Genomic DNA, 23,994 nt, shown 5'->3' with positions numbered 1-23,994 from the left:
GTGCCTAAAGTATTCGATAATGTTATGTTTCCTCAGTCAAATGTGCGAAAAAAAAAGATTTGAAGCACTTTCTGAATCTTAGAATAAGTTAATTGAAGAGGCTAATTAGCATGGTAGCTTGCTGAGCTAGCACCGTAGCTTATCTCCCTGTAGAGATTAGCCGGTCCAATGTAGTGTAAAGGTGACTACAAGGGTGCTATTTCATGTCTACGGGGTTCTAATAACGGTGAAAACCTTATTTAAAAGGTCATAAATAGGTTTTCTGTGCTCTAGCTTACTACGACAATATTCCGTTGTTTAATATTGAAACCTACTTCGCGGAAATTCACTGATTACGGTCGGGCCTGGAACAAATTAACAGGATTGAATGATGGAATATTTAATCACAAACCTCATTAGCAGCCGATTAGCTTGCTAATACTTGGAAACAGGAACCAGAAGTCATCTCTATTGCACGTCTGTGATGTCATGAGCGGTTGACTCAGTTGTAGTTTTTTTCGAGTTGGTGACTAAATTGTCCATAGGTATGAATGTGAGTGTGAATGGTTGTTTGTCTATATGTGCCCTGTGATTGGCTGGCCACCGGTCCAGGTTGTACCCACCCTCTCACACAAAGTCAGCCGGGATAGGCTCCGGCATACCCTAAAATGGATTAAGCAGCATAGAAAATGAATGAATTATTTGAATGGATGTGTGTCCCACAGATTGAGCCAGGGCGATGGTTCCATAACAGAGGAGACGAATAATTAAAGGCTTTACCTGACGTTCTATTTCTAAAAATTGTAAGAGTGGCAATTAAGTGTTGTAGAAAGCAGTGGTCAAACTTTATTTAAATTAGTGTCACTATTTACAATGTAAAAAAATAAAACTTTGGAACAAACTAACAAGATCAACAGAGGTCACCTGACTTGGTGTGAGCTGAGTAGATGAACAGTCATTGATGTGGCGCCATCAGTTCGGCGGGACTCCTCTCATGCCCAGGGGAACCAACCTGGGCATTGGCCGCCATGACACACCGTCATCCCGTGCCTCTAATGAAGTCTCCGTTTTAGGAGGGCACTCAGTCTTTGTCCCGCCTACCTTCATGTGCAGCAGCGGAGGAGGAGTCAGCACGGCTCCTTTACAGCTCTCGTCAGACGCCGTGTGGCTGTTTAGCCCCACCTTGGACACAGCGGTGGTCTCAAGGGGGGCGATCTTGTTGACGAGCGGCTTGAGACCATCTTCGGCCTCCTGGCGCTGTGCTTTTTGCTTGCGGTCTGAGGCTGGGTCGGATCCGCCAGAGCCGAGTAACAGGGCCACGGGAACATGAGGCAGACGCTCGGTTGGGTGCGGTTGTAGTGCGTTTGTGGGAGGAGCCAAGTGGAAGACGCTGTTCAAGTTTGGAGCTGGAGACGACAAACTTTAGTCGGACTTTGAACGGCAACAAGCTTTTATCTCACAGGTAAGCTAGTCCACTACAAGACTCATCAGTCCATGAGCTGGCTACCTACTGGATTAGTTACAGATCTTACTGGTTGGTGGGAGGGGCACGGCGGCCAGGTACATGTGCTGATTGGTCGCAATGGGAACGTTGACGTTGACTGGGGCGGCGCCTACAAAATCAGAAATTCCAACAAACAGTGTTAAAAAGATTGTTCACACTAAATGACATTTTGACCCCAAAAAACTAAGACCATCACACTGGCTCGGATACAGTCTCAGTTGTCTGGTTTTCATGTCAAACCCAAATGTTTTCAGTCTACAGCTACTCCAGTACTTCTGGCGGCCACTGTATGTTATCAATACTGTTTTTAGAGAACATTAGAACGCCAGAACTCCACTATGACAGGAGCACCCTTTTATTTTGAAGTTAGGACCTGACAATAAAAGTGCTTCAAGCGTACCTGCTGTAGAAGAAGACGCCAGCTGTCCTGCCACCAGCGGGAGTGTTAGTACTGGTTGCCTCGGCAATGCTGCGGCCGTGACCATCGGAGTGTCAGATGGTATGATGGCCTGACGGGTGGTGGGTCTCACATGGGTCTTACTAGACGAGGCGAGGTTCTTGCGGCGACGCAAGATGTTGGGGGTGGTCTTGTGCCGGTTCCTCACCGCTGATTCGTTGGAGACTTTGCCTCTTGGAGCGCTCCCCTGGAGCTGACGGAAAGTTCCGTGGTTAGTTGAAGTGGTGGGAAGAGCAGGAGTGGGAGGAGCTTGTTCATGGTGAAGCTTCTGACTGCAGGATACATTGTTGTCGTCTGTTGGAGTCAGCTGATTGGCTGCTGTGCGCTTCTCATCTAGATCCGAATTTGGACCTGGAAGTACAAATGTGACCGTTACGGGACACGTATGTATGCTTGCTGACTGAAGCCAAATCTTTGCAGAAAGGGATGACTCGAGACATCTGATTGGTCACATCCTGTCACCTGACTGATGGCTGTCGGTTCTGTATCGCTGTAGGTCCTCGCAGACCTGAGGAGTCACAGCTTCGGAACTGAGCTCCTGACGAGTCTGTCCACACTCATTGAGCTCTTCGACGGCGTCACCCTCTGACCTGAAAGCGATGCTGTTGGATGTCACACACCAAAACGTTTAAATCCCATCACGGCTACTTTTGCTTCATGCGTGTTCTTGGACACGTGCCTTTTCTTTTCAGTGACAACACAAAGATTGCTGCCCTGTGCTGCCAATCTCAACCCATCAGCTCCCAGGCTGCCTGGACTTCCTGTCTGCGTCTCAGGTGAACCATCATGGCGACTGTGACCTGTGGCGAAGGACACATATGACATCAGAAAGGAGGTTGCTGAGCAACAGATGAAGTGGAACGCACTTCCTACCTGTGGAGGGAACGACAGCAAGCAAATGGTCCCTTTTCTTGGCCAGAACCATCTTCTTTCTCTTAAGACGTATCTCGCTGGTCCGGAGTTTCTCGATCACCCGGGTCGCCTGAAACAAAGTCGGCAACTGGTTTCAAACCGGCAACGGCGCCATAGCGTCGTCGACTTACCGTTTTCAAAGTGGCGAGGGTTGACGTGGCGGCATCGAGTTCGACCTCATGTTTCAATGCACCAACCAACTGCGATATCCTGGAACGCCGCATTCTCTCCATGACCACCTGACAGGAAGCGACTTAAGATGAGTTGGAACACGGACACCATCTTGCATGCGCTGAAGCAACAGTAGAGGCGCTACGTAGACGACTGACAGGAAGTGAGGCGCCTCACCTTACACGAATTGACGCTCTTGACCTGAGGTGACCCACTAGCCACGTCCATACTGTCATCACTGGAGTTGTCTGTGAAGTCAGACGAGTTTTCCGTCTCGTCGCTTGATGAATCCGGCATATTGACTTCTTCGATTAAGCGCTTGGCTACCGGGTCCTTCCCAGCCGCCACATCATCATCATCATCATCATCCACGCAGATGATATCAAGATCGACCAAGTCCCGAGCGGGCTCAGGTGCGGGGTGAATTAGTGTCGGCGAAGGCGTGACGTCTGATCTCAGAGTTGTTAGCGTGTTCTCATCTTCACGATCATCCGGGACAGTCTCAGCTTTTATCCCTGGCTTCACGCTGGGGGCTGCGGACGTGAGCGGGCTGGTAGGGGTCAGCTGGGTGGGCTGGGCCGGAACCTTCTGGGAGTTGAGCTGGACCTGATCTGCTTTGGATGTTACGGGAAGAATTTTTAAGGTGTACATTCCGTTGTTGCTCAGGGACCCGGAACCCTTGGTCACAGTGAAGGACTTGAGGCCAGACATGTTGTAGGCGGAGCTCGGCAGCGTCGGACAGGTGGGTCTACTACTCGCCATGAGCACATGAGAAGAATCCATGAGTACAGATGTTGCCGAACCTGAAGACACAGCAAGGAGACAGAAAAGTCATGTCAATTTCCTACTGGGGGGGGGGGGGGGGGGGGAAGCACACAGAAAGATGAAGAGCATGACTATAGCCCCTCCCTTGTGCGGTGCCATGTATACTCACCGGTCTTGACAACGGTGCTGGGGGGTCTCAGCTGGGTCACTGGGATCAGCTGGACCAGGTTTCCATCCGGTTTGCGGTAGTATCGTAAACCTGTCGGGTTGTGAACTTGGCGTAAAACCATCCTGACTGAAGAGGAGGGGGGTGGCTGAGGACAGGACAAGACGGGAAGCCTAATGGGGGCTCGGGGTGGTGGAAGCGTTAACAGCATGGAACCGGTAGGGGGCGCCGAGCCTGAAAACGAGGTTGTCTGTCATCACCAGCAAAGGGCAAAACAATCATGTCTGAACTCTCCTGTGTTACCTGAGGTGGGGGCTGACTGCTGATTGGATTTCATGGGCGCCTTCATGATGTGGTTTGTCGACGCCACAGTCTTGATGGCCGCCGTGGGCACCACTGCAATGCACATGCACACACATCAGCAACGACTGACGTAACCAACACACTGTGACATCATCAAGGTTGCGTGTTCACCTGCAGGAGGCGCCGGAAGGCCGGAGGGGGGCGGGATGGTGATATACTTGACGCTGGGGGCGCAAGTGGTGGGTGTTACGGTGACGGGAGGGAGCGCCGACAAGGACTGAGGGGGCTCCGTTAAAGAGGCCGGGGCTTGCTGCTTCCTGTTGCCCAGCACGCGGCCCGTCAGATAAGCTGCCAGGCGGTTGGCAGGGTGGAGCGCCCCCATCCCCCCCAACTGGATCTTGGCCAGTGGATACAACTTTCCGTTGACCTGGGCCCATGCAACACATGATCGCTCTGCTTATTGATTACTTGGAAAGCAACATCGAGTGGGCTCACCTCAATGGGATCTTTGCCGCCTGGCGTCTTTTTTCTGGCCGACAGGAAGCCAGCAGGGGAGATTCCCATGAGGAAAGGCAGAGCCATATCCACACTGAGCTTCCTCTTCTCCATATTCAAGCTCTTACTCTCTTCATGCACCTGCTGCTCCTCCAGGTCGCTTTCATTAAGTTCGCGCTGCCAGTCTTCCACCAAGTCCTCTTCCATGATCTCCCTCTGCCAGTCCTCCACAGGCTCCGGCTCCTCTACCACTTCTCTCTGCCAGTCGTCCACCGACTCCACCTCCTCTTCCACTTGTCTGGGCCCATCCTTTACAGGTTCCGCATCCTCCGCCACCAGTGCGGTGTAGTCACCCTGAAGTGGTAAGGGAGTGTCATCATGTAGGACTATGGAAATCTCATGAAAATGAACATGGATATTTTCACAAATGCACATCCGACCCATTAAAAAAATTCTGTCCACATAAAAATACATTCACTGTCTGGCCCATCAGTAGCTGGAAAAAGCGACCACAACAGGGAACTGGGATCAAAGTTGGAAGTGGATAAAGATATTGTCTGACCTAAAGCTACAGTATTTCGGATCTACACAGAAACATCACAATCCAGATTTGTAACTTCAGTCGGGATGTCGGGAGACAAGAGTAGTCTTCCACAGAATATGGCGGAGTTGGCAGCTCCGATGCAGTAATCATTGTGTCATTTGCTGTTTTGGGACGTGAACGCTCACAGTGTAGCTGCTCCGTTCTTATGAATAAATCCACCAAACGTTCTTTAACTTGGACGCACCCATCGTTTAAATCCAGAAAAACAAATCATGTCTTCATGAAACACAGTTGCTTTGCACACTAATGACATGATGGAGGATATTTAAAACAGCTACATAAGATCTAGTTAGAGAAGCCAGGCATGTTTCCAGGTGTATGAAGGATGATATGCTTTTCTGTAGATTTCCTTTTCCAAAAAAATTAATTTGATAATCATACTAGAATTAATTAATCACATCAAACTAAAATGTTTTGTGTGCTTATTGTGTTATATGTGTAAAATATTGTTTCAGGTCACCCAGAACGCCATTCTGAAACAATAAAATTTGGCATGTTTGCACCACTGACTTTTGTCAGTCATTTTCTCGGTGGGTGGAGGCGGGGCCGGTATCATGCACACAGGAGTGTAGTGTAACATACTCAATATTATATTAGTAGACTGCAATATATTTATCATATTTCCAGTGTACTTTTCTGAAAAGTAATGCTAATGCTTTCGTCTTGTCCTTGACGTCCCTACTGACATCAGGGTGTACTCACTTTTGTTTCCAATATTTGGACATTAATGTTTGTGTGTTGAATTATTTTATGGTGATAGCAATTTTTTGTGGGAGACAGACGGTGATGTTCAAGCCAACCTGCTCAAGTTTGTCACGTCTGCTGATGAGGACTTTGTAGTGGACGCAGCGTCCGGCGCCAGTCTCCTCCACGGTCTGACTGATGGGATTGATGTGGTACTTCCTGGCCCAGAAGGGCTTGTCAAGGCGGTCCTGAGCCATGGTTTCACACAGCTTCTTCAGCACGTAATCACGGTCACCATTCAATTTCCAGCGACACTCTGTGAGGATAGTCAGGCGTCTCGATGGGTTTGAGTACGTCGAAAGGTTCTGAGGTGGACTGGACGCCGCCGCCTGAGCTTGTGGAGCTCCTTAGGATGGGAGCAAGAGGACTTAGACTCATGATCCATAATGACACGTTGGACCAGTGACCAAAAAGCTTACCTGAATGCACTTTGGTTTTTGTTCCTTGGATTTTTCTCCTGCGAGGTTTGGATGGAGGGCGCTCAGGTACCTCCTGGATGAAGACCATGTAAGAGTCAGACAGGGTTGGACAGATGGACACAGGTGACTCATGACTGACCTGCCGTATTGTTCCGTTCTTTCCTGCAAATCTTCTCACTCGGGCGCAGCTGCCAGAGTCCTCGCTCGCCTTATGAAGATGCAAGAAAAGCAAGTTCACAAATTTCAAGGTCACATTTGAGCTATAGTAAGATAGACGTGGTTGGTACCTTTGAAGATATCCTAGTGGAGATGGTGCCGGAGGACCGCAAGGCAGGCTCCGGGACGTGGATGGGCTCCGGGTCCAAGCCTCTATCGTCCGTCTTCCAGAGAGTCCGCACCCGATCAGCAGGCTGAGAGACGCTGTCAGCCTCCTTCAGAACTGGAAGTGGAAGCAGACAGTAGGAACACCACAGAAACACAGAAGAATTCAGAACTGGACTCACTGTAGGCCATCTTCATCCTTTTCCTTTTCCTCTTCTTGCCGGTGCCGTGAGGGGACGGGCTTGAATCTGAGCCGTCCAGGTTCTTGAGCAGGACCACCTTCTGCTTGAGGCAGCTGCATCCCAGCATGCATTGCGGGCGTCCGCAGTGGCTGATGCGGGACGTGTAGGCCAAGCTGGAGCAGATGCAGCCCAGCCGGCAGAAGTCGTTGAGGCAGGGGGCGGCGGGCCTGAGGGGCAGCTGGATTGGAGCAGTAGGATTGTCGCACACGAATCCCTGCATGGAAGCAGATGTTTGTGGCTCGTCATTGAGCACAGTGTGTGTCCATCTACCCCCAATATATACGTATATGAGCGAGTGACAGAAAGATGGACAACCTACCATCAAGGTGAAGAGGGACGTCAGAGCAATGGTTGCTCTTTCTTCTGTGATGAAATTGCGAGGTCGACCCCGCCATGTGACGACATCCTCCAAGTCTTTCTGCCTGAGCAGGCCTCGAGTCACTGACAGTCCAGGGACACCAGGAGGGTTTGCATCGTCCACTTCAGAGTCAGACTCCAGGGGGGGCACGTCCGCCATTCGCAAGGACCTGCTTGGGACCTTAGAGGTTTTAGATTTGAGATTTTTTCTCCTGTTGAGGGCGGGACGGTGAGGGGGGGCTGGGAACAGTTCTCTCCGTTTGGATAACAATGATTGGACAGTGGGGGGTTCTTTATGTGGTTTTGGAGGTTCTGTGGGAAGTTCTGTGAGGTGTTCCTTGTGCTGTGACTGGGGGTGGGCGGTTGAGGTTGGAACTGCTGGTTGAGGAACAGCTTCAGGTTGGTAACTCTTCTGCTTCCTGTCAACTTTTCTAGTGGCTTTTTGCTCCCTGACGGGGACTCTGGATCTCTTGGACGGTGGGATAAATCCAGAGATGAGATCTGAGGTCGGCTTTTTGAGAATACTGTTGAGGGGGCGCACGTAGCTGCTGCTGCTGGCAGGAAGCTCGTAGAGGGGCGGCAGTTCTACAGGCGGCTGAGAGAAGCTGGTGGCACGCTCGTCTATCAGCTTGGCCTCACTCTCCAGGTACTGATCCAACATGTCGCTGCAGAAAGCAGACAAGTTCTTCTTGTTCTGCTCCGAGGCAACGCACACTGCAAGAACAAAAACCACACTTCAAAATGAAACACTCAAACTTGCCAATAAGGCCGTAACTGTAAGGCTGGGACTGTGCAGTGACCTTCGGACGTGGAGGGTGGCGGAACCGTGGATGTTTCAGATGGAGTAAATTTTTCTCTCCAACCTTTAATCTGGGTCAAATCTGTGGTTTTCCCCGTTCTTGACACAAACGACGTCGAAGCACCTGGGGGAAAGCATATTGTAACCACAATACATTTAATTCTATTAGCATGGTTGACTGTGATAATGACCAAAATATTTTCAATGTGTGTTCTTGCACCCAGCATGTTTTTGGAATGTGGGATGAAACAGGAGTACCCGGAGAAAACCCACGCATGCACGGGGAGGACATGCAAACTCCACACAGAGATGGCCGAGGGTGGAATTGAACCCTGGTCTCCTAGCTGTGAGGTCTGCGCGCTAACCACTTGACCGCCGTGCAGCCCATATTTGCACATTCACAATAATTCATGGTTTCATTTATCACAGTGAGTCTTCCAGGTCCTGATGCAGCGAAACAGTCCCAGACCATCACACTACCACCACCATATTTTACTGTTGGAATTCATTTTCTACCACTTATCCTCACAACGGTCGTCACCAGCTGTCTTGGGGCAAGAGGCGGGACTGGTGGCCAGCCAATCACAGGGCACATATAGACAAACAACCATTCACACTCACATTCATACCCATGGACAATTTGGAGTGGCTAATTAACCTAGCATGTTTTTGGAATGTGGGAGGAAACCGGAGTACCCGGAGAAAACCCACACATGCACGGGGAGAACATGCAAACTCCACACAGAGATGGCCGAGGGTGGAATTGAACTCGGGTGTCCTAGCTGTGAGGTCTGTGCGCTAACCACTCGACCGCCATGCAGTCCTAAAACAGCCCTTGGTCCAAAACTCTCAGAAATTGATGGTGCTCATGGCCTAAATCTGCCTAAGTTGTGCTCTATGTGTACTGCATAACTACAGCATTTATATGCATCTACTATATAATGTAGACCACGTATTTACTGTATAGAAAGAAACAAAGAGTATAAAAATCATTTACAGCACAACACACTATTTTACGGCCACAGTCCTCATCTCTAGTCTTGATTTGTTCCCTCATATTTTCCCTCACTGGGGAAAAAAGGATGCTTTGCACCACCTTCGTTTCATGAACAGGAGGAATCGTAGCTTGCTACTTCACATTAGTACCACTTTTGGCACTTGTGTGTGAAATCATAACAAGTTAACAGAGACCCAGGCCTCCCTCATAAGCAGCAATGTGCCATGACAAACTCATGGTTCAAATACAAACAACACTGACGCCACAGTAACACATGTAGTGTGACCTGGTGTGAAACGTTGTTCACTATTAAAATAAATTCAGCAACTCACTTTGTAATGGCGGGAGTTCTTGGCTAGGGGGCTCCTGAGAACTTCCAGGAGGAGGGATGGGTAGACGAACACCGAGGTACTGCAGGTCGATGGACAGAGTCGGATCCAGCAGATTCATCTTCAGTCCAACTGAACAAGACACGTGTATAAAATGATTTGTGTGCATTCTCATCGGTCTTCATGTTAAAGCAGATGCACTAATAATGCAGGGCTTGGATGACATTGCTAACCTTGTGTTAGCTGTAAGAGAGACGAAATATTCCTTGATACTAACCCTCCTGCAGCACCGGGTGGATGATCTGCTGGTGCTTCATCATCTTCACATCTTTCAGAAGAACTTTCTCAAAGGCAGCTATTGTCACTTCTGGAAAACAAGTCAGGTTTGTATATTGTCTGAACAGGAAGCTAATCTCAGTACAAAAAGTTCAAAACCGGAAGAGCCACAACTGTCATACTGCATTTGGATCAAGGTCAAACCTGAGCGCTATAGACTAGATCTGTAGTTCTCAACTGGTTTGGCTGCGGGACACGCCATAACCCTTCAATGACATGCAGCAACCCAAATTGCACATTCAGGGACAGTGGGTCATTACAATATTTTTTTTGTTTTCCTAAGACCACACTAAACAAGTTGGGAATCACTGAACTAGATTAAAGTCCAGACTCTGGTAGGATCTAAGCAGTTTACCATTGGTTGGTTCTTCAGTCAGCTGCGGTAGTTGAACTTGTAATGATGCCACAGGACGCCTGCTTTCTTTCTCTTCAGAGTCTGCAATGTGAAGTTTGAGGGCCTCCTGAAATATAAAATGTTCTTTCCTTAGTCAGCACGCCAATTTGACTGCAGAAACACAGAATGACTTTCTCAAACACCAGTATCTGCAAATCATGACCTTAGGAGCCCCCGCTCTCCTGGAAGTATAGACAGATATTTGGGAGTTTGGAGTTAATATTCAATGTAGACAATCGGCTTTCAAAAATCATGTATTACAGTTAAAAGCATAGTATGTGTTACTGTACGTTGTCTGTACAACGGTTTTATGATGACAATGTTACAGTTTGATGTTGTGATGCTCCGACCAATGAGTCACGGAACACTATCGGCCGAGTTACACAAAAAACAAGAGAACTCTGTGTCCAGTGGCATGTCCTACTGTAAGGTTTTGGGTAGTGTCCCTAAAGTTTGTCTGCATGAAATGCCACAAAAAATATCTCACCTGCATAGGATATTAAAAATCTGAAATTTAATACAGAATATGAAGAACAAATACTTCAAGTATGGTGACTTTTTTGCAACAACATGTCTGTGACAGAAGACTAAGCAAATAACCCGAAAAATGATTGAATGAATTGGGCTAGATAACAAGGCTCTCTCGGCAGTGGAACACACCGCGTTGTGCCAACTGCTCGCTCACTTGGAGCTCCATTACCTGAAATCCTGTGAGAGCTCTATCGGACTAGGTACTCTCACAAAAGAGTGAAAGCGTGTTCTCTTGTCCACTAAGTAAAATGTTTTTGTCTAAATTAAGGTGATTTTATGGCTCCTTTTACCGCTCATATAACCAATAGCAGGGGTGCAGCTAGGAATGCTGAATAAAAAAAATTATGTTGCCCTGGCCACAATTTTTGAGTTACCTATTTTTGGGGGGCCCCTGGTAGTCAGGGTACTCACTGTACAGTAAGTGACAAATATGTGTTCAAAATGTTCATACTTGTAAACGGTTTTGGTATTGGTCAATATCGGAATTGGCAGCATAAAACCCTGATCGGAGCACCGCTAGTCCAAAGTGTTTCCAAATAAAAACATATTGGAAGACGATAAACAGCGTTTGACATCACTTGGATGTACTAATGTGGCGCCTAATTTCATCATAGACTTATCTAAACCGAGGCTGTCAAATGACAACCCTGGAAGTCAATTACAATTCAGTATAAACCTCGTTTGTTTTGGTTAACTCTTCACACTGACAAAGTGCATTCCCATGCTATAATATAATATAATATATATATATAATATAATATTCTAGAGTCTTACTGATGCAAGTCAGTCAAAATTGACGGCAAGTTGATACTGTAAACAATGGACCCAGTCTAAATCATCACGCAATCTAACATGGAACACGTGTGAATGCGGTTGCTACCTTGGATGTGAAGGAGATAAAGAGTTGCTCCTCTACTTCTTCAAGGTTAGGCTGCATGGCGGTGTAGGCCGAGCCATCCATCTTCTGATCCGGGTCAGACTTGGCGAGCTTTTGCCGTCGTGGCCTCTTTTTGCACTTCAAATCCTTGGGGGACGGGACCAATGGAACATGATGAGGATGACGGTTTGTATTGACTTCGGCTGACGCATCAGGCGGGCAGGGAGGTGTCAGCGAATCGGTGCTTGGAAAGTCCATCCCCATTCCAAGGTGATCATCAGTGGAAAAAAAGTGCACAAGATCTGCAATTGAAGGTGTGGGTGACAAACCTTCTCCGTCCAAAGAGGAGAATGTTGGAGACAGAGCCAACGGAAGGACGAGGGGCGACAGTTCTCCCGGAAAAGGTAGGGGCTGTTCATTCTCTTGAAACGAAAGTGCGTGAACGGCTGGGGCATCGGAATGGATAAGAGTCTGTGACTCAACAGAAGTCTTTGACTGAATGTCAGTGGGGGTCTGGGATTGAGGGTTTGAGAGGTTTTGAGATTGGGATGAAACGTTGGGGGTTTCAGAAGGCAATAAAGACGAGTCCAGTGAAAGAGTTGATGTGGGTTGGAACACTGCGAAGGAAGAGTCCACATAGGGCTCTGCAGGCGGTAACACCGTGTGCCATTTAAAGACGGACGGGCAAGAATCATCCCTGGCTGGCAATCCCTCAGGAGGCTCAGAGGTGACAGAGTCCAGGTCTAATGCAAAAGAGACCGGTAGAGAAGGTAGTGGCTCTGGAGAACTCGCAGGGGACAAAGGCTCAAAACCAAAGGGTGAGCAGGGTGAGTCAGGAAGGAAACCGACAGACTTGGACTCTGAGGACAGGGTGTTTGAAACATGTGCAGAGGCTAATGGCGTGTCAAACAGGGGGGGCAATACAGGAGATGCGGATGAGGTAGTATGAGCTGAACAACTAAAAATCTGGTGGTTACTCAATGACTGCTCAACATTGTCTAATACTGTTTTTTCCTCCAAAACGATTGGCTCTGGTTCACCGCTTTCCAGAACACAATCAATGTTTCTTGAGCTCTTCGGTCCCGGAGAGGCCATGGTGTCTTGGAATAACAGACTGGGACTGACGGGCTGTTGAATGGATTCAATCACTTTTCCAGGATCATTTTTAGTAATCTGGTCTGCTATTCTTGGGCTCATAGTTGGATCATTGGGTTTAAGGTTACAACTTGTAGAACTAGGCTGATCTGTAGAAGCTGTGTTTGTTCCTTTTTGGACATCAGGGAGAGCTTGGTTAGGAGGAGATTCCGGCTTGCTCTTGACTTTTTTGGTCTTAGTTGAATGTTGTTTCAAAAACCGAGCCAACGCTGGCAGAGTAAGCTGTGCCGGACGTTTAACACTGTGTTCTAGTCCAACCTTTGACTGACATTTATGTTCTGAAACGACTTTGTCAGAACATCCACTGTCTGCACCGTCACTCTTATCCTGTGGTGAAATTTCCTCACATGATGGGATGGACTTTCCATCAGCTTGGGGGACATCTTGGCTGCAGCCCTTCCCTGGTGTGGTTTTAGCGTTGGTTTGCTCAGGTGTTGATGAGGCAACCGACGACTCCAGAGTGCATCTTTTCAGGGAAACATGCGCCTCTCGAATGAGTTCAGCAATTAACTTCTGTGCTGGCTGTGATTTGCTGCTGAAGGAAACAACAGGGTGACTTGTGATTCATTCATATAAGCTAGTCGGAAAACAAGAACAACACTGATGCCCACTGTGATGTTTTCTGCCAGAAACAAAGTGGCCTGTTTCAAAACATCATAAATGTTCCCATTTGTTAGAAAACCATTCAACCTGAAAAGGCAGTCTGAAAATCAACAGAAATGCCCTCTTTAATGTCTGAGCAACCTTTTCCTGATATTTAATTGAAAGAAACAGAAAGAACATCAACTTTCTCTTCAGTAGGGCCATCGACCCTTCCATTCCTAAAACTCTCAGTAGTGATGATTTCAAGGCATTAAAATTGCAACTCCAAAAATGATGAAATCCATCACAAACTTCCCTCAAGTGCAGGTGGTAATGACGTGGACAGTTTTTGTCCGATCAGTTCTTCTAATTTGGTCTTGACAATGTTTTCCGCCAACTCATCAACTTATTAGATCCCATTCCTACTTGTTAGAATCAAGACGCCCTAGCACTGGTTAGCGCAGCTGGAGTCAACATGATAAATTAAAGATTTTCATGGCGCCCCACAGGGATCTGTGCTTGGACCAGTACGTTTACCTAGAGCAGTATTATCAAAAATCAGTATGTATCGTCATGCAGACGACACTTCATCAATGAAACCCAAATAAACTAATCAACTATCCAAACTGCAGGACACTCCTGCCACGTGCCGATGCTGTACAGCTAGTCCATGCATTTGTCACTTCCAGACTGAATTACTATAACTCTCTGCTACTAGGTTGCCCCGGAAAAGACCCTTTTCCAAAATATTATATATCCCCAATCCAAAATATTGCAAGAGTTCTAACCAAATCCAGGAAAACAGTCATATTTTCCCGATGCTAGATTCACTGGGAGAGGACCGTTATCGTTGTTGCTGCCATCATTGGACTTTTGCTGTGGTTGATACAGCTGTTGTGTCCATCGGTCTTGCCTAAGCGGGTCGGTTTGTTTCTCCATATCTACCATCTGTCCAGCTAGTCTGTCTGTTCATCTGGAGCTAACCAATAAAGACGGATGACCACGTATGGGTTCTGTTGGAGGTTTGATCCCTAAAGGGAGTTTTTCCCTTGCCTCAATCAGTCTCAAGCGCTCGCTCATGTGAGGTTCCGTTGGTTCTTAACTGGATGGGGAGTGTGGTCTAGACCTGCTCCATGTGTGAAGTGTCTTGAAATAACTTCTGTTGTGCTAAAAAGTGCAAATGCACAAAGCTGACCGAGAATGGCTGATCCCTCAACATCTGACACCTGCCAATCAGCATTGTCAGAACATAGTTTCTACGTACGACTCGGCATCAAGAAACAACAAAAAGGACAATGGACAAAAATTCAAGTGCAGAAACAAATATGTTGACAGAAACACATTTCTCTAATCGATATCTTTATTACACAGAAACCCGAAGCTGCATATGCTGAGTGAAGAAGCTCTTACCAGGAAATGCCTTCCACAACTTTGGTACCGGATCCAGAGGAGGCTTTTAGGACTGAAGCCGCCTCCGAAGCCTTGGGGTCCAGGGAGTTTCTACTTTTATGATTTGCAAGCAAAGATTTCAAGTTTCTCTTCAAAGGTTGCTGCTCACTGGTTTTTGCCTCTCCATATTGGTGTGCTTCTTTGTGCGTTTTCAGTTTCAGGCCCCATGATCCAATGGTATCCTCTTTCAGTCCTTTGGCAAATGGGTTATAGTCCACTTTCAGCTGAGCAAACTGGGAGTTCTGGTATGCAGTGACAGCCATGAACTCGGTCTGTTGGAAAGTGAACGTAGCTACATTGGACCCACTTAGCTTAATGTCTTCATCAGCTTTCTCCGTTTGGACCAAGTGTAGGCGCGGCACGTAGCGATGCATTGGGTGTAGTATGGCATTGCCCTCCTTGTCTGCGGTGTTGCTCGTGAGCTTCAGTTTGTAAAAGGAAACAGGATTCTGCATCCACTGCTGACCCGTTGAAGGCGAGTCTGGATGAGTGAATGGTGGACTCCTGATGTGACTCTCCGCCTTCCCGGCCACCTGCCAGCTAGTACCAGTCCATGTGTAATGACTTCCGTCTAGAGGTTGAATGTCCAAAATTAAGACATACTTGCTGGATGGCTGCAAGCCGGAGATTCGAAAACGACAATACGGAAACATCCTGCTGCCTTGTTTGGTGATAATCATTTCAGTTTGACACCTGAAGAATTCGTTCCACATATTGTTGTTGTCCAAAGTCACTCTAATCCCTCTGCGGGTGCTGTCAGGTGCCAGGAAGTCACATGTAGGCGGTTTCATGGCAGACGGTCCAATGGGTGACGAGCTGAATGTTCTTGGCCGCACTTCCGCTTGGCCTATTGTTCCTGTGTCTTTGTGGCTTCCATCTGATCCTTGTTCACCTTGCTCCAGAACGTGTCGGCTCGCCCTGCCAAAGCGCTGGGGCAGACTGTTGGCCACGGGAGCGGCTGCAGGGCTGGCCACTCCGCCTTCATCATACACCATCACGTTCTGCTGCGTCTTCGATGCCATGGACGCATCCTATACATCTAAGAATTGGAACCATTTAGCTTTTTATAAATCATACCGGGGGCGAGTACATCTCCTGGGAAAAAAAACAAAGCAAAAACCTTTTACCGCCATGTTTTTTCCGACCTGTGTCTAGATCTATACTTGGAAATGAGCAAGAATCTAACATGCTAACAAACATGCTAACGTACTGAAGTATGAAGATGGCTTCTTCAAATAAATTATAAACTAAGCTTGTTCTGGGGGCTTCGAACCAATGAGACCACAAACAATTGTTTGCAGAACAATGCATGCTAATCACAGGAAGAAAGCACGCACTTATTTTTTGTATGCTATGCTTTGTTTCTTTCTTTATTTCGGCTTTTTCCTGGTTACGGAGTCAGCGGATATTTTTGATCCACATTAAATAAACAAAAACAATGTTTTCTATGAGAGATCCGTAAGTTTAATGCTAATTTTAGTCAACAACACTTTGGCTTTGCTAACCCTAAATCAGCAATCTAGGTGTTATGAGCCTTGTTTTAATATGTTAGCCATTATTCACCAACAACTTAAGTTTACAGTAAATTGTTATCTTTAGTTATCTCCGGTTATCTTTAGCCAGCTTGCTGACAACATCTGCATGCTCGAATGTAACCAAATGACAGTAAATGTACTGCTTGATAACGAAGAATCACGTTGTTTGAACTTAAGTTGTCTGGGAGCTAGCTAGCAAGCAAGCTAGCAAGTAAGCTAGCAGGCCCTGAAGAATCTCCACTAAACCCGACTCCTGCGGTCCATGTGTTTGATGACGTCACGCGAGTTACCTTGAGAACGGCAAAACAGTTCTACTGCTTCGACGCCGTGCCGCCAATCCTAACGTTATCGGCTGCTTTCTGGCGTTGGCGCCTCGTCGACATCTTGCCTGCGTCCAACTGCAGCTAGCAACGTGCGCGTTCAGTTACGTCACGCCTCGTGTGTCTCCTGGTTTACTGCGCACCCTCGACCGCCGCCATCTTGATGCCGACGGCTGCCGACGACCCCGCCAGACTTACGGACGGCCAACATACCTCGTCTTCTCCGCGCCGCCTTGGAACCTTACGGAAGGTGTGTGTGCTTGCGTGCGTGTGTGTGTGTGTATTTCTAACGTGTGCCTCGTTGTTAGCAGTCAATCTTAACTGTGCTAGTTATTACGGTAAGGGTACGTGTGCCACACTGTGTGTATTCATGTTGCCTGTATACATGAAGATAACTGACATCAAGTTGTTTTCAAGGTATACAGTACAACCCTCAGTGTAGCATACATATTTCGAATGCAATAACCATCTAAAGCTGGCTGAAGGTTCAAAGAAGCATCTTTTTGTAAAGTCTTCTAGTTTTCCAAACAGAAAACAAAATGGTAATCAATGATCCCGTTGACACGTAGCAGATTTATTATAAATTAATACGTACAGTACTATATATGTACAAGGGGTGACACCAGAAATTGGGGGTGGGGGTTCACATTTAGCAGCAGATTTTATAAACTGGTGTCAATTAATTAAAAAAAAATCTACAGTAACTGGCAGGCATGAAGAATAGTAATGTGTACAGTATTAGTCATGTATTGGCCATGTACAGTGATATAATTGCTTATACAGTATGTGTAATAGCCTTGTATACACTAGTAATCACGTATACAGTAGTCATAGTTTACAGTATGCGTGCACTATTAGTCATGAATGTTAGTCATGTGTATTAGGCATGTATTGGGACAAGAAGGCTTGATATGTCAAATCCTCTTAAGTCGTTTGTTAGCTTAACCCAAACCCAGCTAACAAATGCTATCTTAAATCACCAATTAGCTTTGTTAGCATAATTACACAATGTTAACATTTGTGAAGGGGTGCACAAGAAGTCCATCCATCTTATAGAATAAAATGAAAATCAGCTCATTTTTGATGTTATTCATTGTTGATGAAACAGGAAGTAGTGGGGCGCTTCGGGCAAAGGATTGATTGCACACAATGTCCTTGGCAGAGGTTACAGACATTCTTGTCGAGTGTCGTTAGCGCGAGCCTTGAGCATACTCACCAGTTACAAGTTGTAAAGTCAAATAAAAGCTTTGAAATTGTCACAACAAAATCTTGGCCAAAGTTCAAAGTTCATCCCATCAGCTGACTTCCAGTTCCGTCCAGTCAAGCGTGTTCACACATGAATGACTACGTCATCATCCTCCTCCAGTCTAGCAACATCTCCCCCATCCCCTTCACAGGGGTCCACTATGTACCTGTAGTCTCCTCCTCCAATGGCCAAAGCGGCGCCAGATGGCGTCATCAGCCAATTCCCCTCCTCCTGCTCTTCATCCTTCATATTGCGCCTCCATGGGGTCCTCCACCGGTCACCCTCCTGCGAATCCGGGGCAACAACTCCCACCCTCCCCACCTCCCTCTCCTCCCCTTCCACATTGACATAGTGCAAGGAATCCTTGTGGGTGCGGGAGGGGGACAAGCTGAGCCACAGCGCCTCCAACATGCCGACCAGATGCTGGAAAGTGGGCCGACATTTGGGGACCGGACTCCAGCAGCTGTGCATGATGTCATAGCTGAGGGTCACATGACAACATCCGAGTGTGGGTGCATGTCATCATAGTGGGAGGGGGTCACATGGCATGAAGGGTACTCACATGTCTTGTCTACACTCAGCAGGCTTCTTCAGGCGTTCTCCTCGGATCAAATACTCGTAGATCTCGGAGTTCTCCACTCCCGGATACGGAGTCTGACCCCGGGTCATGACCTCCCACATGGTAATGCCAAACGCCCACTAACACATACACACACATTCAGATAGTGATGAATTGCCGAGCACAGGAAGTGACTGCGTAAAAAGTGTTGATAAGTGTGTGAATTACCACGTCACTCTGCGTGGTGTACACGTTGTCAGCCAAGCTTTCCAAAGCGATCCATTTGACAGGGAGCTTGGAAACGGACCCTTGTCTGTAGTAATCTCCTGAGTAGATCTTCTTGGAAAGACCGAAGTCTGCCACACATACCACCATGTTCTCATCCAGCCTGACACGTGAACACAGTTAGATTAGGATTATTCTGCTTCCTGTCAAATGTTCATCAAATAATGAAAAAAAAAACTTGCATGCAGTTGCGGGCCGCCAGGTCTCTGTGGATGATGTTGTGACTGCTCAGGTACTCCATCCCACGAGACACGTCCAACATGAACTGGACCAGAACATGCATGGACAGGTCCTGTTTGGACGTAGTCAAGGTAACACAGTGAGGATGATACGGCGAAGGTTAGGCAGTGAGAGGAAGTAAGGAGGAATATTACAAATGGCTGCTCTCCAAGTCTGGACAAGAGAAGGAAGGTGTGCAGGTCTCCGTGCTTCATGAAAGGTAACACCACCATCGGGATGGGCAAACGCTGGCCCGGACGTCGGTGCAGGCTCACTCCTATAATGGTCACACCGGGATGTCATATCAAGCAGTCGCTGACGTTTCACACAACGAGGTCTGAGGTGCAGTACCAATAAGCTGAATGACGTTGGGGTGCTGGAAGTCCTTCATGTAGGCCGCCTCTTTCAGACACTCCTCGATGTCACCTGAGGATGTGATGTCAGCTGGACACGCCCACAAAACAGTTTTTCTTCATTAGGCAGAAGATTAAAAAACAAGACAGGTGAAGGACTAGCTCCACCATCTTGTGTGTCCATATTAGAACGCTTAAGTGATGTCATCAAGTCGGAGGGAAAACACTAACATTTCAAAACCTTGACTGCAACCTTCTGGACCAGGGACTCGTCTGTCTTCAGGAACGCCTCTCGCACCGAACCAAACTCACCTACACACACAAACACACACACAGTTTCCTTGCAGTGAGTCATGTGACATCTACGCATGGTAACACATGAAGTTACCTTTGCCAAGCATATGTCCGAGGACTAGTAGCCTCTCAGGAATCAGAACATCCTTCAACTTGTTCTTCAGATTCTCACTGATGCACAGTGTGTCCACTGGAGGGAGACACATGATGACAGCGTCAACACTTATTCATACCCCATAAGAAAGATGAATTGGATTCATCATCTGCAATGTAGATATGCATAAAAGTGTAAACATGATAGATGTTGACCCACTGAAGAAAGCAGCATGTCCTCATTGCAGCACTATTAGCCCCATTAGCGTAGCAGTATAATGGTTAGGACAATGTCGGTATCTAACTCACGTGTAGACTGCTGCAGGTCGCTGCCATTCCTGCTGAAGGAGCGAGCGGCCGTGAAGGAGACCGAACTGTCGGCGCTGTCGGGCTGGAAAACCCAACTTCAGACAGACAAGCAGACATCATACACAAGCGTGATTTATTGCAACCGACCGCTTCTCGTACCCAAAGTGTGTCTCCTTCCCACGCTGGCGAACGCAGATAGAAAAGAGCAGCGCCAGCACAGTCAATGCCAGCAGTCCAAATAGGACACCGACCCAGATGTGGTTCCGCTGCACGTGAACACCTGAGCAAACACGGTCCATCGAGGTGGTTCTTTAACAACGTGTCATTTAGCATGTTACCTGCAGCAGGCAGCACCACCACAGGGGGGCTCCACGGTCCGCATCCAACAACCGTGCAGGCCGCCACTTGGACGGATGCGTTAAAGAAACGACCCGCCCCGGACAGGTGAGCCCAGGTGTCCTTAAACAGCAGAGGTTCCTGGAAGGAAACACGCAAACACACGCGTCACCTCCTCAATCGCTCACCAATGAAGCTCCCTCACCTGATGCTCTCCTCCCAGAGTCCATTGCAACTTGTAGGCCAGCAGCTTGCCCTGAAGCTCTTCCTCCTCAAGCTCCGCCCACCTTAGACTCAGCTGCTTCTCAGAGAGGTCAAAGGTCAGGTTCTTAGGAGCTGTGGAGGGCACTGTAGAGATGAAGGATCATTGGTCATGTGATTATTACATTCATTCACTTTCTACCGCTTTTTCCTCACGAGGGTCGCAGGGGGTGCTGGAGCCTATCCCATGTTTTGGGCGACTAATCGCCAGCCAATCCCAGGGCACATATAGACAAACAACCATTCACACTCACATTCATACCTATGGACAATTTGGAGTCACCAATGGGGAGAACATGCAAACTCCACACAGAGATGGCCGAGGGTGGAATTGAACCCTGGTCTGCGCCCCAACCACTAGACCGCCCTGCCGCCCTATTACAATCATCAATCACAATAATTCTTCATATATGGAAGTCAGCTGGGATAGGCTCCAGCATACTTAAGCATACTTAAGCGGTATAGAAAATGGATCAACTGTACTGATTGATGGGTCACCTGACTCAGGCGTCAGGAAGCGCGTCCAGGGGGAGAAAGGCGACGCCCCCAACTCATTCAGACAGGAAATTCTGACACTGTAGTTGGAATGGCTGTTGAGTCCATAGAGGACATGTCGGTGGGGAGGAACCGCCACCTCCTCATCCGGGAGTTCCCGCCTCCCAGGGGACAGCTGTAACAGCTGTGGAGGAGGAGTAGCCATTAGAAGGACTCTCACGACTCCGAGCGTGCACGTGTGCTACCTGGATGACGCAGGCGGATAAGTTGGAATGACCCGTGAATCCTGGTTTCCAGGACAACGTGACGTCATTGGCCGCCATCGCAGCAACTTTGAGCGCAACAGGAGCTGAAGGCAACTCTGATAGAAACAGTTAGCATTAGCAACTGATGCTACATGACATCCGTGTTATGTCTGAGGAGAGGCGGAGTTCGAGCTGATGATGAGGATGTCCCCTCACTCACCTTTGATGTGTACGGTTCCGGTTCTGGACACGGAGATGCCACGAGCGTTCCTGGCTTCACAGTAGAACTTGACAGTGCTGTTGACACCTGCAAAGTCACATGACCATCTAAGTCCTCACATCTCTTAACAATTCGGGTGTCTGCTCTCACCTGGGACCAGAAGGACGGACGGGGACGGTCTGGCATGACCCTCCTGGACTCCTGCCAGCCACCACAGAACCTCAACAGGCTCGGGCGGGCCAACGGCGTTGCAGGTCAGGTTGAAAGGCTTACCCGGAAGTGTGGCCACATCCTGCGGCTCCTGGGTGAAGTGCGGGACGCCTGGAAAACAAAGATGGCGGCGGTCTGAAAACAATACCGCCTGCAAAAACCGGACTGTGTTGTTCTTCTTCCTCACCTTCGACTGTGATCCAAGCCCGTTGGGATGACAGCGTCAACCCGTGGAAGTCCACCTCGCACCAGTACTGACCCGCATCCTGCTGCTGAACGGACTTCACACTGGAAGCAAGAATAGAATCAAATCGAAAACTGGACTGGAACAAAGCTAAGAACATGAAGTTCACAGGACCGGGTTCTGGTGGTGGCTTCCAGGCCCGCTTAACTCTGCCTCTTCCTAATCCAAACCCATGTGTGTTTCCCAGAAGCCCCTGAGAGACTGAGCCTAGATTCCAGTCGGATCAGAACACAGCTTACGTTTCAGCCTGGTAAAGGATTGTGGGAAGGTGAGTTTGTGATTTGGAGTTAGCATTACGCTAACGACATCCCAAACATGGACCTGCTGAAGTGAAAGCGGTGAAACAAAAACAAATTGGATCGGTTCTGGTCCTCGAGTGTCTCGATCAAGAACACCTCAGTAGTACTCAAAAAGCCAGCTGGTCTCCAAAGGACACGGGTCAGCCATCGTGGCTCACGGGTGGCCATGAAGGACACCAGCCGAACATCTGAGTTGTGCTTTATAGTACCACTTGTAGTACTACTCTTACGGATACCACTTGTTTCCATCATGGCAACCAGGGTCAAACTGGTATTTTTCCTGGTCCTGCGACGCACCTATGGAATGTCTCCCAGTGCTTCTCTCCCAGCATGATGAACATCTGGTCACTGGTGAGCAGCTTGCGTCCGTCCTTCATCCAAATGATGTCAGGTTCCATCAGACCTTCCACGGCGCAGCCCAGGCGCACCGTGTTTCCTTGAGATGCCGTCTGATTGATGGGATGTTTGATGAACGTCACACCTGACAGGAACGTCACATGTTATGTTATGTTCTCTCTCACAGACACACACACACATGCACAAGCCTGAAGATGACATCATCACGCTTCCCGCGCGGCGATGATGTCATCTTCTGCTGGCTTGATGACGTCACTAGTGTGGACAAAAAAGTGGACACTTCCAACACTTCCAACAGTATGAATGAAAAATCAATGAAATATGAGGCAAGAGATGCTATGTTATGCTGTGATAATTCGCTCTTCATCAAGTCAACGCGAGACAAGAAGTTTGTGGATGAAGTGCACATGCATCCAAATATCGAAGACAACCGAGAGGACTCACCGCTGGCACACATCCCGTCCGAACTCAGCAGGACCAAGAGTAGAAGCTCCCCAAGCATGTCTGCTGTTGTTTGCTCCTCCAGGCGGGTCAGTGCACGTCGTGTGCGACAAAGAGCACTTTGAAGGCAGCCTGCGCTCGCGGACACACGCACGCGCCAGCTTCCATTCAATTTAGGGTTTTCGTGCTGCAAAACAAACAAACAAACAAACAAAAAACCCCACAGCGACTTCGAAATACACCAAACTTCGAGACCAGCCCCCAGTGTTTTGCCGAGATTGTGAAGATGACGTCAAACGACGTGCTCAAACTCCATACCGGATATGGCACCCCACGCCTTCAAAATAAGATTGCTATTTAGTACTGCTTTAACAAATTATTCACATTCAACGCTATTTCCAGCTGTGAACTAAAGAATTAAATAGATAAATACATAGTAAAAACTCAAATGTAATGTATTACTTTCCATGAAACAATATCGATACTAGTGTATAATTTCCCAAATAGACAGGCCAAAAGACTTGTCATTTCCCAAGTTTCCCATGAACAAAGACAAATATGTGTCAAATGTTATGGCGTGCTTATAAAGTTTTATTGTCGACCTCAAAACAGGAGTATTAGATTGCAACACAGTTCAACTCGCACACTTGTCTCCTCTTCTTTCTCCCGTCCGAGTTCACCAATCACTTTCACAACGAGGTGCGTTCACGGACATCAGAATGTAGAATATCAATGTCATATCACCAACACACGTCGTTACGATAGGGACAACCGCAATTGTGCAC

At 47.9% G+C, this 23,994-nt stretch overlaps 2 protein-coding genes and 1 long non-coding RNA gene across 4 annotated transcripts; 1 reads left to right on the top strand and 2 right to left on the bottom strand.

Annotated features, from left to right (window-relative positions):
- Positions 1–664: 664 nt before the first annotated feature.
- On the bottom strand, positions 665–16,932 carry mgaa (MAX dimerization protein MGA a). 2 transcript variants are annotated; one of them, XM_078796100.1, is made up of 25 exons: positions 16,714–16,932; positions 14,850–15,983; positions 11,706–13,392; positions 10,256–10,361; positions 9,842–9,931; positions 9,568–9,696; positions 8,240–8,362; positions 7,402–8,153; positions 7,023–7,296; positions 6,807–6,958; positions 6,659–6,727; positions 6,520–6,592; positions 6,157–6,446; positions 4,753–5,106; positions 4,429–4,684; positions 4,258–4,350; positions 3,958–4,188; positions 3,201–3,826; positions 2,984–3,091; positions 2,814–2,922; positions 2,620–2,740; positions 2,403–2,542; positions 1,884–2,291; positions 1,512–1,592; positions 665–1,385 (listed from the first exon to the last, which is right to left on the bottom strand). In XM_078796100.1, exons 2-25 carry the CDS (start codon positions 15,908–15,910, stop codon positions 952–954), a joined length of 7,767 nt encoding a protein of 2,588 aa, XP_078652226.1. In that variant the 5' UTR covers positions 15,911–15,983; positions 16,714–16,932; the 3' UTR covers positions 665–951. The 2 variants fall into 2 exon arrangements, with proteins under 2 accessions (XP_078652226.1, XP_078652227.1); XM_078796101.1 differs by having other exon boundaries at positions 11,706–13,389.
- Positions 16,728–19,341, top strand: LOC131140781 (uncharacterized). Its single transcript, XR_009132462.2, has 3 exons — positions 16,728–16,993; positions 18,141–18,497; positions 18,574–19,341. It is a non-coding gene; the product is annotated as an uncharacterized LOC131140781 (long non-coding RNA).
- On the bottom strand, positions 17,303–23,563 carry tyro3 (TYRO3 protein tyrosine kinase). Its single transcript, XM_058091499.2, has 19 exons — positions 23,213–23,563; positions 22,709–22,892; positions 22,056–22,156; positions 21,809–21,979; positions 21,659–21,745; positions 21,439–21,554; positions 21,197–21,377; positions 20,643–20,785; positions 20,440–20,578; positions 20,261–20,381; positions 20,102–20,196; positions 19,794–19,889; positions 19,637–19,717; positions 19,404–19,496; positions 19,208–19,329; positions 19,016–19,125; positions 18,777–18,936; positions 18,552–18,688; positions 17,303–18,470 (listed from the first exon to the last, which is right to left on the bottom strand). Exons 1-19 carry the CDS (start codon positions 23,268–23,270, stop codon positions 18,074–18,076), a joined length of 2,592 nt encoding a protein of 863 aa, XP_057947482.2. The 5' UTR covers positions 23,271–23,563; the 3' UTR covers positions 17,303–18,073.
- Positions 23,564–23,994: the final 431 nt, after the last annotated feature.

The sequence above is a fragment of the Doryrhamphus excisus genome, linkage group LG14 (assembly GCF_037039965.1).
Source record: "Doryrhamphus excisus strain RoL-2023G ecotype Guam linkage group LG14, RoL_Dexc_Guam_v1.1, whole genome shotgun sequence".
NCBI classification, from domain to species: Eukaryota; Metazoa; Chordata; class Actinopteri; order Syngnathiformes; family Syngnathidae; genus Doryrhamphus; species Doryrhamphus excisus.
The sequence above is the reverse complement of the archived record's forward strand: the minus strand, read 5'-3'. Positions and strand labels throughout refer to the sequence as shown.